The sequence below is a fragment of the Pistacia vera genome, unplaced genomic scaffold (assembly GCF_008641045.1).
Source record: "Pistacia vera cultivar Batoury unplaced genomic scaffold, PisVer_v2 Contig248, whole genome shotgun sequence".
Classification (NCBI taxonomy): domain Eukaryota; kingdom Viridiplantae; phylum Streptophyta; class Magnoliopsida; order Sapindales; family Anacardiaceae; genus Pistacia; species Pistacia vera.
In genome coordinates, this window is record NW_022196055.1 from 549,841 (window position 1) to 565,365 (window position 15,525).

Sequence of the window (15,525 nt, forward strand, 5' to 3'; positions counted from 1 at the left end):
ACGACAGTGGCAACTGGCAGTGAGCTGAAGTGTGGAATTGGTCGGTGGCGCAAAATACGTTTTGTGGAAAATGTGCAAAATACCTTTTAGCTTTTACCTTTTGACCTATTGAAGTATTGAGTATTGTGAAATTTTTAAAAAATTGAAAAACATAATATTATTTTTTTATTCATTAAACTGGTTTACAAATTCGGTTTCGGTTAATCGTTTTGGTTTTTTCAAAAAGCCGAAACCGAATCGAATATTTGATTTACAAAATATGGTAAACCGAAACTAAACTGAAACTAGAAAAAACTGAATTTTTGGACCGGTTTCAATCCCCTTTTTTTGGTTCGGTTCGGCTCGATTTTTGGTTTTTTTTTTCCACCCTAAGAGGGGGTAATCCTCCCATTCAATAAGGCCTGATTGGGTGAGGAGTCAGGCCCACCTCAAATTCTATCATGGTATCAGAGCCCAAGTTCAGTTGAGCTGAGCGTTTGACCAGCGGGTGAGGAGTTAGAGTCAGCAACTACCTCCATCAATAGGCATGACCTAACATATGGGCTTGACTGTGAAAGGGAGTGTTGGAGTCACACACCGACTAGGCACGTTCAAGCCTATTGGTTTATAGGAGGGGGTAATCCTCCCATTCAATAAGGCCTTATTGAGTGAGGAGTCAGACCCACCTCAAATTCTATCATGGTATCAGAACCCAGGTTTAGTTAAGCTGAGCGCTTGACTAGCGGGTGAGGAGTTAGAGCTAGCAACTACCTCTAATAACAGGCATGACCCAACATATGGGCTTGATCGTGAGGGAGAGTGTTGAAGTCTCACATCGACTAGGCACGCTCAAGCCTATTGGGTTATAAGAGGGGGTAATCCTCCCATTCAATAAGGCCTTATTGGGTAAGGAGTCAGACCCACCTCAAATTCTATCATGGTATCAGAGCTCAGGTTCAGTTGAGCTTAGCTTTTGACCAGCATGTGAGGAGTTAGAGCCAGCAACTACTTTCAATAACAGGCATGACCCAACATATGGGCTTGATCGTGAGGGGGAGTGTTGGAGTCCCACATCGACTAGGCATGCTCAAGCCTATTGGGTTATAAGAGGGGGTAATCCTCCCATTCAATAAGGCCTTATTGGGTGAAGAGTCAGACCCACCTCAAATTCTATCATGGTATCAGAGCCTAGGTTCAGTTGAGTTGAGCGTTTGCGGGTGAGGAGTTAGAGCCAACAACAACCTCCATCAATAGGCATGACCCAACATATGGGCTTGACCGTGAGGGAGAGTGTTGGAGTCCCACACCGACTAGACACGCTCAAGCCTATTGGTTTATAAAAGGGGGTAATCCTTCCATTCAACAAGGCCTTATTGACTGAGGAGTCAGACCCACCTTAAATTCTATCACACCTTTAGCGGCATTTGGGCAAATCATTGGCAACTATCACAATGTTTGGAGTAGTTGGCCAAGTTGGATCGTATTGTAGGCTAATAGTAGCCGGTCGTGAGTGCCTAATTGGCAAGGCTACATCCCTTGGCATGGTTGCCACACTTGCCTTTATGGAGCTCTACAAGTACATACTTAGCTTCCTCAGGGGTGATGCACTTGAGGTATGGATTTAAGAAGGATCTCTTGAGCAGACGACCATCATGGATAGTGAACCGAGTCGAGTTAGCCTTCAATCGGCGTGCTTCATTTTTATCAATAGGAAGCTTATCGTTTTCAAAGTAATAAAGGATGGGTGTCATCCATGAATTGTCCGAGCTAACAGGTGATACTTTGATAGAGCCCTTCACACCAGCTGGCCATTAGAGGTAGACCAAATGGATTGATGTTGATGATGACGTTTAAAGAGTCGAGCTGAGTTTTGCCAAAACATTAGCATGTGTGTTTTCAGTCCTTGGGACTTAGGTGGTGGTGATCTCTTCAAACGTTGACTATAGTTCCTTGGCCAGGTTGAGGTAGGTTGTCATCTTATAGTCTCGAACCTGGTAGGAGTCGTGAAGCTGATTCATGAGCAGTTGTGAGTCAGACTTAACCTCAAGTTTCTTGACTCCATTTCCTTTATGAGGGAGAGACTGGTTATCAATGCTTTGTATTCGATTTCGTTGTTGGTTTCCTTGAAGCTGCAATAGATGGATTGTTGAATGATATCCCCCTCTGGAGAAGTGAGGACAAGTCTTAAGCTACTGCCATTGACATTATTTAAGCTATCCATCGAGAGGGCTCACTTGGATGATGCACGGTCAGTTAGACACGGTAGCTCCCTCTCCGCCTAAATTGAAGTGTTAGGTGTGAAGTTGGCGATAAAGTCAGCTAACATTAGAAACTTAATGGTGGTGTGTGGCTGGAAGAAAATGTCGAACTCACTCAACTCAACTGTCCATTGGGTGAGCCAACTTGAGAGCTCTAGTTTATGAAGGATCTTCGTTAAGGGGAAGGTAGTCAAGACCATGATGGGGTGGCACTGGAAGTACGACCTTAGCTTCCTTGAGGCAATGACTAAAGCAAGTGCGAGCTTCTCAAGTTGGCTGTAGCAAGTTTTTGCATCAAGTAGGGACTTGCTAGTGTAGTAGACAAGTAGTTGTTTTCCCTCTTCTCCACATATTAGCAAGGCTGAGATGGCCATCTCGGATACAACCAAGTAAGTGAAGAGTTGTTCACTTGATTTTGACTTAGAGAGTTGTGGAGGTGAAGTCAAGTACGTTTTGAGCTATGCTAATTCCTTCTTATAGGCTGGAGCCCATTCAAACTTCTTGGACTTTCTGAGGGAGTCGAAGAAGAGGTGGCACTTCTCGACTGACTTTGAGATGAATCGGCTCAACACGGCTAACCTTCCAGTGAGGCGTTGGACATCCTTGATACAAGTAGGTGAAGGGATGTTGAGCACCACACGAATATGATTAGGTTGGCCTTAATTCCGTGCTGAGTAACCATATAGCCAAGGAACTTCCCAGAGGAGACGTCGAACGAATACTTAGCGGGATTAAGCTTCATATTATACTTCCTTAGCACCTCGAATGCTTGCTTAAGGTGATCAAGGTGATGCTTGGAGATCAATGATTTCACCAACATGTCGATAATGTACATTTCCATGGAGTCTCCTAATAAGCCGGCGAACATCTTGTTCACTAGTCGTTGGCAGTTGCCCCGACGTTCTTTAAGTCGAATTGCATCACCTTGTAATAATAAATGCCTCTCTCAGTAATTTTGTTTCTCTTAGAATGAAGCTAATTTCTTTTTTAATTTATTCATAGTATTCTTGCATCCTATATTGTGGACTTAATTTTAAAAGAAATGTCTGATAATTGAAGGAAAAAAAAAAAAAAAACCTTAAATAGAGAAATATTATGTTACATGTACTTATTTTCTTGTTTATTTAATTAATGATAGTTATAACCATTATCATGACTAGGGGTGAAAATCGAGTCGAGTAGCTCGCAAGCTAATCGAACTTGACTCGATGTTGGCTCGAACTTGACTCAAAATTAGTCGAGTTGAGTTCGAGTTTGAATAGTTCAAGTAGCTAATCGAGTCGAGTTCAATCACAGTAGAACTCAACTCGATATGTTCGCGAGTATTTCCAAGCTTGATGGTTAAGTAGATAGTTTTTAAAGTAATAGAGGTCATATGTAATTTAAAAGTTATAAAATTTTCAAATCCACCCTTGTTAGATGAGCTTGAAATTGAGCTCGAACTCGAATTCGATTAAAACTCGAATAAAACTTGACTAAAACTCGATTATACGAACTCGATTTCCAACTTCAAGTTCAAACTTGATTTCTTAGGCTCGATCAAGCTCGAACTCGAACTCGAACTCGGTACTGTAGCGATCGAGTTGAGTTCGATTTACCAGATACTCGACTCGATTACACCCCTAATCATGACAAATCTATAATATCGTGAAATACACTTATAAATTAAGAATAAACCTATACAAAAAAAGTTGGTAGAAATCTATTTGACAATTAATTTGATATAAATTTAGAATCCTAACTCTTTTAGTACACCATTATTTGTCATACTTGTACTTAAAACTTTCATTGTTTGAAGTAAGAAAAAATAGATAACACTAATTGGTAACACTAATTGATAAACACTAATCTATATATATATTTGACATATGTGGGATCTAGGCACATGATAGATGGATTTCCAAAGGTATTGTCTGCTTTAAATCTTGGGACTCACATGGTTTTATCCTGAAAAGGCGCATCTGGGTGGTGAGAGTATCCTTTGTGCTATATAAGTGACTAAGATCTTCGTCTCCTAATCGATTTGGGATTTTGACACCAACGATATATATTTTACAATCCTATGCAAGAAGATAAATTCTTAATATATATTTTATGTATCATCTTATTTAGTATTATCATATTATCAATAGTCACTACTTTATTTAATACACATTATTTGGTAAGAGAATTTTAGATGAAATGTAATCCATAATGCATACTAGATATCGTTTTTAGACAAATTTTCTTTTGAACTAGATATTTGAATGCCAAGTATGGCATGCAATAATCTATTTTTCAGTAGTGTACAATGATTCTTTCAGCATCATAATGCCATTTTTGCCTAAATTAGCAAGTGATGTTAGGAAGAAAACAAACACCGCAACAATAGAAGCTGAATACATGATCACTGTTGACTGTTGAGATATTTTTACTCGTTTTATTAACTTATTCTCTTGTAATTTTATACTCTTTAAAGAGAATTATTTAAAAAGGAATACAACTAATAACAAATAAAAAATCCTGATAGTGTGTCTTAATAAGAATTATACAATGTATCAGAGTGAAACTATGATTATTTTCAGACATTATATGTACAAGATTAGATATTGAGTTACGTGGTATATGTATTAATGCACATCTGGTTTGTGAATTAAAATACATTTTATGATGAAGCACGTTAAATTATTTATATATTCGTTAACTAAATAAAATTCTATCATATAGATGATAATTTGAAAAACTATAGAGAATAGATAAAATAAAAAGCTTTACGCAATCCACTTGTTTTCTTTTTTTTTTTTTTCTTTTTTTTAAGAAAAGGTAAATTTCATAAAAGAAGAGAAAATTATACAAAAAATTAGATACATACCCCTAGAAAATGTCTAAAGAATATCAGAACAGATGTATCTATCTTTTTGGATAAAATGATGGGAACAATCGCTCAAAAGGGAGCATACAGGCTCCAAATGAGGGAGATGGGCACAGGTGCCCTAATGAACTCGCAAGCTCAAACCAAATAAAAAAGAGAAACAAACGCAAGTGCCTAACAAGAGCGCACGAGATTAGAACAAACAAGACCAATTAATTGTATCCTTCACTTTGCCTAAATTGACATGAAGATTTTTTTAATAACAATTTTTTATTAAATAGTATAGCTTCTCATATCGTATAGTCTAAGTCCCTGGCATTTAGTATTAATTTATAATAACCTTATTTTATTTATTAGCATATTATATTAACACAGGGGTAGTAGTTCAAATAAAATTATATAGATTTTCTATTTTTGGATGTATTTTTAATTTACATGTAATTGCATGTATCAACATTTTGTATTTCTTTTATATTTATATGTACTTTCTTAATTTCATTAATAAAATCTCCTTATTAAGTCAGAATTCATAAATAAATAGCTAAATAACTTCCATTAATGGAATGTTTTAAATATATAAATTCCAAGTAGAATTTTAACAAAATAAATTATGTTATGTTGGCAAATGTAGTTCCAAATTCACCTGCATCTAGTTTTGTAAAAACACTAACTATAAAGTTCCCCCCAAAAATAGGCATACACCAGAAAAACGACAATAAAAGAAATCGGTTAGAAACGAAGGGTGAAACATGAAAGAAAGAGCGGCCGCGCCACCTTCCCGCCCTTGAATCTCTCGTTAAACTTCTGTAAATAACCATCTACCTGATTCGGTTGGGGTGGTGTGGTTTCACCCAATAAAACTGGTGTGGTTTCACCCAATAAAACTAAGTAAACAACCCTTTTAGGGTTCGGATTATATATACCCTATATATAATTTTACCCCATTTAACTATTATTCACACCTCCACCCGCGCGCTCAAGCTCCAAAAAGCTCAATTGTTCGGCGAGCCGCACCAACTACCGGCAAGTGTTGTTGTTGCGGCAGCCGGCTTTGGAAACAAAAAAAAAACCATTCGTAAAAGTTTCAATTTCATTGTGTATATTATTATTACATTGCTTTTTTGTGTTGTTAATAGAGATGGATAACGTTAATCAGAAGGATCATCATCGTGCAAGTTTGACGTCGTCGTCGTCTTTTTCGTCGTGGTCTTCGTCTTCATCTCCGTTAGAATCGCCGAAGTTAGGGCAGGAGTTGACGGAGGTGGATGAGTTGCAGCGGATGCCATTGGCTCCGACGTTGTGCAAGAACAAGAAGAGGTTGTCGAAGCAGCTGTCCATGTGTGAAACCCCGCGTGACATTGCATGGGAGAAGCGGCGGCGCCAGATTCTGAGGCAAGAGCGGAGAAAAACGAATGACAGTAATGATTCGGACCAGTCCTTGACTGATGAAGACTTGCATGAGTTGAAAGGATGCATTGAGCTTGGTTTTGGATTCAACGAAGAAGAGGGTCAGCAATTAACCAACACATTGCCGGCTTTGGACCTTTATTTCGCAGTCAACCGTCAGCTTTCTATCAGCCCCGTCTCAACCCCGCAAAGCGGCCGACATTCCACCTCCTCACTCGGTGGTCGTTCTTCCTCATTCGGTAGCCCAAGGAGCGATTCAGATTCTTGGAAAATTTGTAGCCCAGGTAAAACTTAATATCTCTATTAACTCATCTGGTTTGAAATTAAATTGTGAATCTCAAGCCAACAATTAACTTCTGAACATCAATATGTGTGTATGTTGAAGCCAATAATGTTACTGTTAATGACATTAAAAATGTCGCAACTTTGAAATTGGTATATGTTAATGGTTAAGTTTTGGATTGTTGCAGGGGACAATCCTCAGCAGGTGAAGACGAAGTTGAGACATTGGGCACAAGCTGTGGCATGTTCTCTGATGCAATCTTCCCAAAGTGACATTCCATGAATGAAATTGTACAAAGGATAAAGAATAAGAACTAGGAAAGAAGAAAACACTGAAGGAGGAGCCTGCAGGGTCTCTTTGATCGATTATGATGGAGGCCAATGATAAAGGTCCTGGCTGGGTTTAAACTAAATTAAATTAATTTACCTTTTGGTTTAAAGTCTCTTTTTTTTGACACCTCAAAACATGTAATATTTTAAGATCGGAGCTAGTGTTGATAACTTATACTCTTTTGAGGTGGGAAGCAATATGCAATTTGGTTGTAGCCATTTTGATCTCTTTCCGTATTAATCAGGATTGAGGTAAATGTAATGTTGATTAATCTTCAAACATTACTCTTAAGTTTAGTGTTCATAAAAAATTTAATTATACAATGAAGTTGATTTTTTTCTGACCCTCAATTCAATACCACTTTCACTCAATAAGTGTTCGTAAATATTTGTGATATTACGTTAACAATACTTCCATGATACCATATATATATTTCATTCTATTGAAGTCTTATTGGTTAGTAAAATGGGAAAAAATCTTAACAGTGTCTGCCTTGAATGTCACAGACGTATGTGGTGCTAGAGAGGTAGGGTCCGTAGGGAGGCTACCATGGCAGCCTCAAGCGAGAACCAGTACGTTGAAACTGAAATGCAGGACGATAGAGAGTCGTTGGAGGAGGACGAAGAGCTAATGCTGGAGACTTTACCGAGATTGCCATCGCCAAATCAAGGAAACTTGGCCGATGGAGTTGCTGGAGCTGAGACGAATGATGTGTGGAATTTGAGTCGAAGGTTTCGCCAGGTCGTTGTTCAAAACGCCATGGCCACTAATGATCAGGATAACTATAAACTTCTTTCTGCTATTAGAGAACGTCTCGATAGGTATTCTAGTATAGAAGATACTAGCATGCACTCACTCACGATAAGCCGGATAACAAAATATATTAACAACATCAATATTCCAGATTTTACTATGATAAAATATGTTACTTGTTATTTTATTGTGAGTTTATGCGGATGCTTGAAGGGTTGGATTGGAGGTGCCAAAGGTGGAGGTAAGGTTCCAGAACTTGAAAGTTGTGGCTGATGTTCAAACGGGGTCAAGAGCTTTACCTACATTGATTAATGTTACTCGTGATTTGTTCCAGGTAAGCATATTCACTTAGTTTTTACTTCCTGTATACATAGAAAGTGATTTCTGCTAAAGTATTTGTCTGGTTCGATCTTCTCTCGTAGACATAAGCCTTCTTATGAAAGGATTAATGACAATGATGCCAAACTTAGAGAATCCACAGTATTTGTCTATCATATGAATTAGACACCTTAATTTATTAACTTGATTGTGATTTGTTTTGGGTTGAATGCAGAGACTACTAAGTAGTTTGAGAATATTTAGACCTCAGAGATACTCTTTGAACATCTTGAACGACATCAGTGGTGTTGTGAAGCCGGGAAGGTACTACGGCTGAGCTCTTTCATGATTTATGAAGTCGTATAAAAGAAATAAATTTATTCATCATGACGTATATGTGCAGTGTTTTTGGTGCTCAGAGTTCATGGTACTTGAATAATTTTTTGGAGTTGTGTAGGATGACCCTGCTCTTGGGGCCACCTGGTTCTGGGAAATCCACCTTGCCTTTAGCTCTGGCTGGGAAACTTAGCAGGAACTTGGAGGTAGGTAAATTAGTTACTTGGTCTTGGTGCAATTCTCTGTACAGTAATTTCACAAACCACTGAATATATTGTTAATTTTGTAGTAGCTAACAACGATTATGGCCAAATGGGATAATATGAAAAATGGGAAATTAGAATAATTGATCACTCTCAGATCGCAGTTTTGAGTTGAAGATCACTTGTGTTCGCAGGAGAAACAATATTTTCATCTGGTGAAGCTTACAAAAAAATCTGAAAATTTTGAAATTGAAGGATGAAATTGGTTTTTGTTGACAGAAAAGTGGTGATATTACCTACAATGGCCACAAACTCCATGAATTTCATGTTCAAAGGACTTCCGCATACATCAGCCAAATGGATCATTACATTGCTGACGTCACTGTACGAGAAACCATGGATTTTGCTGCCAGATGTCAGGGTTCTAGTGATGCCTTTGCAGGTTAAGTTCTTCAGAATCCTACATATTCTTCATCATGCTCACTTTACCTGTTCGTAGCTTCTCTTTTAGAACAATTCCTTGTACACAAATTAATCTATAATTAAGAAAATGGAGTAGGATATGATCTCTCTACTTACTCTTCCAGTTACTTCTATATTGTTCAATTATTTGAAATAGATTATTTTAACTTTGCATTTAGAAAATCCTGTTGAGCTATTCATAGAGAATTGTTGATGCTTCTTGAAGTGATCTTATAAATTTTACAACTCGAATAAATTTCAATTTGCCTCACCGAGTATGTTTTCCGTTTCTCTTTTCCGCTTTTACTTGCAGGATATTTGAAGGATCTGATCCGTTTAGAGAAGGAAAGGAACATTCGTCCTNAATTTCACAAACCACTGAATATATTGTTAATTTTGTAGTAGCTAACAACGATTATGGCCAAGTAGGATAATATGAAAAATGGGAAATTAGAATAATTGATCACTCTCAGATCGCAGTTTTGAGTTGAAGATCACTTGTGTTCGCAGGAGAAACAATATTTTCATCTGGTGAAGCTTACAAAAAAATCTGAAAATTTTGAAATTGAAGGATGAAATTGGTTTTTGTTGACAGAAAAGTGGTGATATTACCTACAATGGCCACAAACTCCATGAATTTCATGTTCAAAGGACTTCCGCATACATCAGCCAAATGGATCATTACATTGCTGACGTCACTGTACGAGAAACCATGGATTTTGCTGCCAGATGTCAGGGTTCTAGTGATGCCTTTGCAGGTTAAGTTCTTCAGAATCCTACATATTCTTCATCATGCTCACTTTACCTGTTCGTAGCTTCTCTTTTAGAACAATTCCTTGTACACAAATTAATCTATAATTAAGAAAATGGAGTAGGATATGATCTCTCTACTTACTCTTCCAGTTACTTCTATATTGTTCAATTATTTGAAATAGATTATTTTAACTTTGCATCTAGAAAATCCTGTTTAGCTCTTCATAGAGAATTGTTGATGCTTCTTGAAGCGATCTTATAAATTTTACAACTCAAATAAATTTCAATTTGCCTCACTGAGTATGTTTTCCATTTCTCTTTTCCGCTTTTACTTGCAGGATATTTGAAGGATCTGATCCGTTTAGAGAAGGAAAGGAACATTCGTTCGAATCCAGAGATTGATGCTTTCATGATGGTTGTCATTTCAAGCTCTATCGCTATGTTTTTTTCTTTTATTATTTTGTGGGTCGTGTATTTACTAATCCTGATTTGTTTGTACATTTTACTTTACAGGCCTCTTCTGTGGAGGTGAAAAGCATAGTGTTTTAACAGACTATGTCTTGCAAATGCTTGGTCTTGATATATGTTCAGAAACAGTGGTCGGTGACGATATGCTTAGAGGTGTATCCGGTGGTCAGAGAAAAAGAGGTACTACAGGTGCTTCGTCCTGTTCATTTTCATAACATTTCTGTATGAAAATGATGTATTCCAACATAAGTTATTGTTGAGTGTTGTACTTCGCTTTGAATTACAACAGTTTTGAGTTTTGAATGATATTTGGTCAGTTCTGTAATTAGTAATCCGGTTTATATAATGCAGGAGAAATGTTTGTTGGACCAAGAAAAACCCTATTTACAGATGAAATATCCAATGGACTTGACAGCTCTACTACATTCAAGATTGTGAAATGTGTAAAGAATTTTGCTCAGCAAATGGATGCTACTGTACTAATGGCTCTTCTTCAGCCGGCACCTGAGACATTTGAGCTGTTTGATGACCTGCTGCTATTATCAGAGGGGTATCTGGTATATCAGGGCCCCCAAGCAGAGGTTTCAGAGTTTTTTGAGTCTTTAGGATTTCGATTGCCGGCACGTAAAGCGGTTGCAGATTTCCTTCAAGAGGTACTCTGTTACAGATTCTTATGACATTTAATATTTCTTTATGCTGCTTTCCTAACTCCTTCCTCCTTTCTTTTGCTTTCTTCTTTTGTTCGCTTAACAGGTGACTTCTAAAAAAATCAAGCTCAGTACTGGGCAGATCCCTCAAGACAATACCAATTCCTTCCTGTTTCAGAAATGGCAAATGCTTTTAAAATTTCCAACTATGGAAGGTCTCTACAGACCACGCTTGCTGTTCCATATGATAAATCTAGGAATCATCCTGCAGCTTTGTCCAAAACAAAATATGCTGTATCAAAATGGGAGCTCTTTAGACTATGCTTTGCAAGAGAAGTGCTGCTCATTAGCAGGCGTTGTTTCTTTTATATTTTTAGGGCATGCCAGGTATGTTTTCTCTGCTTCATTATCTTCCAGTGTAAACTGTTGAACAATACATGTCATTAACTATTTAGTATTTACTCTTTCTCTTCTTTTTTTTTTTGTTTCTTTCCCAATTATTAGCTTTTAAGCCAGTATTCCATACGTTTGAAGTTTCTTCTCTCATTGTTTTCCTATTTTATATCTCAATCATATGTTAAAGGTTGCATTTCTGGGATTCATCACATGCACCATGTTCTTAAGAACAAGACTACATCCCACAGATGAGGAAAATGGCAGCCTCTATCTCTCTTGCCTGTTTTTTGGGATGGTGCAAATGATGTTCAATGGATTTTTTGAGCTAACTATGACGATATCTCGACTCCCAGTCTTTACAAGCAACGGGATAATTTCTTTCATCCTGCATGGGATTGGCCTTGGTCTTTTGCCAAATGGACTCTCGGAGTGCCTTTCTCCATCATCTAGACTGTTGAATGGAGTTGTCTTGTGTATTATACAGTTGGTTTTTCCCCTGCTGCTTGTAGGTATTGCCTGATATCGATGAAGTTCTTACTCTTCACATTTTTTTTTTTTTTTTTTATGTTTCTAAGTTTTCTTAAATTGGATCAGATTTTTCCGTTACATGTTGTTGATTTTTTCCACACATCAAATGGCATTGAGTCTTTACCGCATGATGCATGCTACTGCCCCAGATATGGTCATTGCTAATACTTTTGGGGCATCTGCTATTTTATTTGATACTGCAAATTCAGGTCATGATCAATTAGTCATTTGGTGTTTCTTAATTCAGAAAAGATTGAGCCATGGTGGTCCTGGGCCTTTTGGGTGTCACCACTATCCTATGGGCAGCGTGCATTTTCTGTTAACAAATTTTCTGCTACAAGGTGGAAGGAGGTGAGCTGATAAACATGCTTTATGTTAGCTTTTGTTGCTTGCATATGAGTGAAAGATCAACAGTAAAATTTTGCAGAAATCTGCTATTGAAGACAACTCAGTAGGCTACAATGTTCTCCATTTGCATAGTCTACCTGATGATGATCATTGGTACTGGGTTGGAATTGAGGCTTTGCTACTTTATGCATTTCTTTTCAACAACATTCTGACAATGGCTCTGGCCTACCTTCATCGTAAGTAAAGGGAGGAGGATTATTTACTCCCTCTATTTTCTATCAATGAAATGTTGATTGTTTTGGAATAATTACTGAAGGAAATGTACTTATTGTTTTTGTTCATCACAGATCTTCGAAAAGCCCCAACAATAATTCCACTAGATGCCACAGAAGAAAATTCTGACAGAGAGGATTGTTAGTCATCTTTCATCTTCTTTAAATCGATGTTTATTTGTTTAAACAGTGGTAGCTTCTTTATTAGTCAATCCTAACAAAAAGGTTTTTAATCATTTAATTCTCATCTGATTATTCAGTGGCCAGTAAGAAGTTTGAAAGAAATACACGATCTGCTGAGGAGAGTTGATTCTGCCATTTCAACCATTAATAATGAGTTTCCATAACGTCAATTACTCTGTGGATATGCCCAAGGTGTGTTTTTATAGCCGTTTATATTTCCTTGACTTGTGTGTCCAATCTAATTTACTTTATATATTTATTTTTCTTTTTCCTTGGGGAGTTTCTCAGGCAATGAGTTTGGAAGGTGAACCAACAAAGAAGCTCCAACTCTTATCAAATGTGAGTGGAGTATTCTCACCAGGTGTTCTGATCGCATTAGTTGGGTCAAGTGGAGCAGGAAAGACCACGTTAATGGATGTGCTGGCTGGTAGAAAAACTGGTGGTTACATAGAAGGGGATATTAGAATATCAGGTCATCCAAAAGAGCAACGAACATTTGCTAGAATTTCAGGGTATGTTGAACAAAATGACGTACATTCTCCTCAGGTGACAGTTGAGGAGTCCCTTTGGTTCTCTTCTTGTCTTCGTTTGCCAAAGGAAGTTAGCAAAGATCAAAGAAATGTGAGCTGCATAACAATTGGTATGTTTTACATATCTTCTAGATGACTTGTTTTTACACTGATTTCACTACAACCTACTGCAGGTGTTTGTTGAAGAAGTAATGAGATTAGTAGAGCTTGATTCTTTAAGGCATGCTTTGATTGGTTTGCCAGATAGTTCTAGTTTAACAACAGAACAAAGAAAACGCTTAACAATAGCAGTGGAACTTGTTGCAAATCCTTCTATTATTTTTATGGATGAACCCACATCTGGACTTGATGCAAGAGCTGCAGCCATTGTGATGCGAACTGTTCGCAATACTCTTGATACTGGACGAACCGTAGTTTGCACCATTCATCAACCAAGTATTGACATATTTGAAGCATTTGATGAGATTGGTCAGCTTATAATCTTGTATGCAACTCTCTTATTTTTATTTTTATTTCAGTGAAAAGCTTTGTGTTCTCATGCACAGCTGCTGCTTATGAAACAATGAGGGGCAGGTTATATACGGAGGGAAGCTTGGGATAAACTCAAAGACTGCGATAGATTATTTGCAGGTGATATTCATTTGCCTATGTTTTTGGTGACAACTTCAATTTATTTCCTCATTTGCTCAAGTCACTGATAACAAAATTATTTAACCAAGCTATTCTTTTGTGGATATTTGAGGTTTGATTCCTAAAATCAGGATCCTGACTCTGGTTTATGTGTGCGAACTTTGTCCTGACACTCTTTTTCCTTGTTTAGGGGGTTCATGGAGTTGCTCCAATTCCATGTGGCTACAATCCAGCAACTTGGATGCTTGAGGTTACTACTCCTGCCGTTGAAGAGAAAATTGGAGTAGACTTTGCAGATGTATACAAAAACTCTGAGCAATACAGGTGATTTAATTGATATTATTTCCAACCAAGATGTGCTTACACCAAAAAAAATTATTTTCTTCTATGGTAATTTTTTTTTTTTTTTTTTTTTTTTTTGTGGATATTGCACATATTTACTGCAGGGAAGTAGAATATTCCATTAAAAATTTGAGTGTTCCACCTGCTGGCTCAGAACCATTGAAGTTTTCTACATATTCACAAGATCAGCTTTCCCAATGTTGGATTTGTCTTTGGAAGCAAAATCTTGTATATTGGAGAAGTCCTGAGTACAATGCTGTGAGGGTAGCCTTTACAATGGTGGCTGCATTGGTTTTTGGCTCCATATTTTGGGATGTTGGTTCACACAGGTAAATTTCTTCTCTGATCTCATTAACCGGGTTATGTTCAAATATTAAAGATTTATTGATGGTTATGGGAGCTCTGTATGCTGCATCCTTGTTTCTCGGGGTGAATAATGCTTCATCAGTGCAGCCTATCGATAAAATTCCTCAACTTCCAGAATCGATAATGCAGAAACCACATATAAAAAAGTGCCATATGATATGGACATGGTGACTGATGGAACTGAGGATAATCTTCTTCAGGTTGAATGAAAAGGCACAGTCTGAGTCTGATCATCGAAGTTCAGGCACAACCAATTTTGTATGCCTCCAGGAGCCTTCAAGATGTCTCTGGTTCACTAGATAAATTTAACTTCACATCCATATAAACACTTATTACACACCCCACCCCACACAATTTTGAATCAAATGGATTCCCCTTCAAGAGGGGATTTGATCCCTAGAATTCTTCAATTACAAAAAAAATTTTGTTAACATGTAGGGTAAGGAACAATATAAACTTCAATTTTGTCAACATGTACACTTTGATTTACAATTTGGTCATTGGAGAATTTTACTATTACTATTTTGAATTCTAGATGAAGCACCACCACCAGCTGTCATTCACAGACTTTATGTATTTTTTTTTTTTTATTATCATCAAGGTGTCCGATCGTTTGTGCGTATCTCAACTAATTCTTTAAGGTCTTGAAAGTATGATTGGCATATTTAGAATGTAGTATAAGAGAATTTGTGACTCCAGGCAGCCTATTTACTGTACAAATATTTCCCTCCATCTTCACTACCAAGTAGGCAAGTACCAATCCCTCTTTTCATAAAAATTAACCACCTTTCGTCATTCATAAATTACCCTTTTTTATAACATAGTTTATTCATAAATTACCTACCTAAAAATATAAAAATATAAATAAAATTTAGCACAGGG

The 15,525-nt window shown here is 37.3% G+C and overlaps 2 protein-coding genes across 2 annotated transcripts; both read left to right on the forward strand.

Annotated features, from left to right (window-relative positions):
* Positions 1 to 6,226: 6,226 nt before the first annotated feature.
* LOC116132050 lies at positions 6,227 to 7,060 on the forward strand. The gene is made up of 2 exons (XM_031417726.1): positions 6,227 to 6,779; positions 6,966 to 7,060. The coding sequence occupies exons 1-2, from the start codon at positions 6,227 to 6,229 to the stop codon at positions 7,058 to 7,060; spliced, it is 648 nt and encodes a 215-aa protein (XP_031273586.1).
* Positions 7,061 to 7,657: 597 nt separating this feature from the next.
* LOC116132051 (ABC transporter G family member 31-like) lies at positions 7,658 to 14,814 on the forward strand. Its single transcript, XM_031417727.1, is given in 21 exon segments — positions 7,658 to 7,929; positions 8,075 to 8,195; positions 8,415 to 8,503; positions 8,637 to 8,721; positions 8,998 to 9,160; positions 10,272 to 10,348; positions 10,447 to 10,453; positions 10,456 to 10,590; positions 10,753 to 11,061; positions 11,155 to 11,435; positions 11,632 to 11,797; positions 11,800 to 11,953; positions 12,039 to 12,162; positions 12,201 to 12,323; positions 12,400 to 12,556; positions 12,897 to 12,967; positions 13,064 to 13,396; positions 13,479 to 13,784; positions 13,867 to 13,935; positions 14,126 to 14,259; positions 14,382 to 14,814. Coding segments are annotated over 21 exon segments (3,609 nt in total).
* The last annotated feature ends 711 nt before the right edge of the window (positions 14,815 to 15,525 follow it).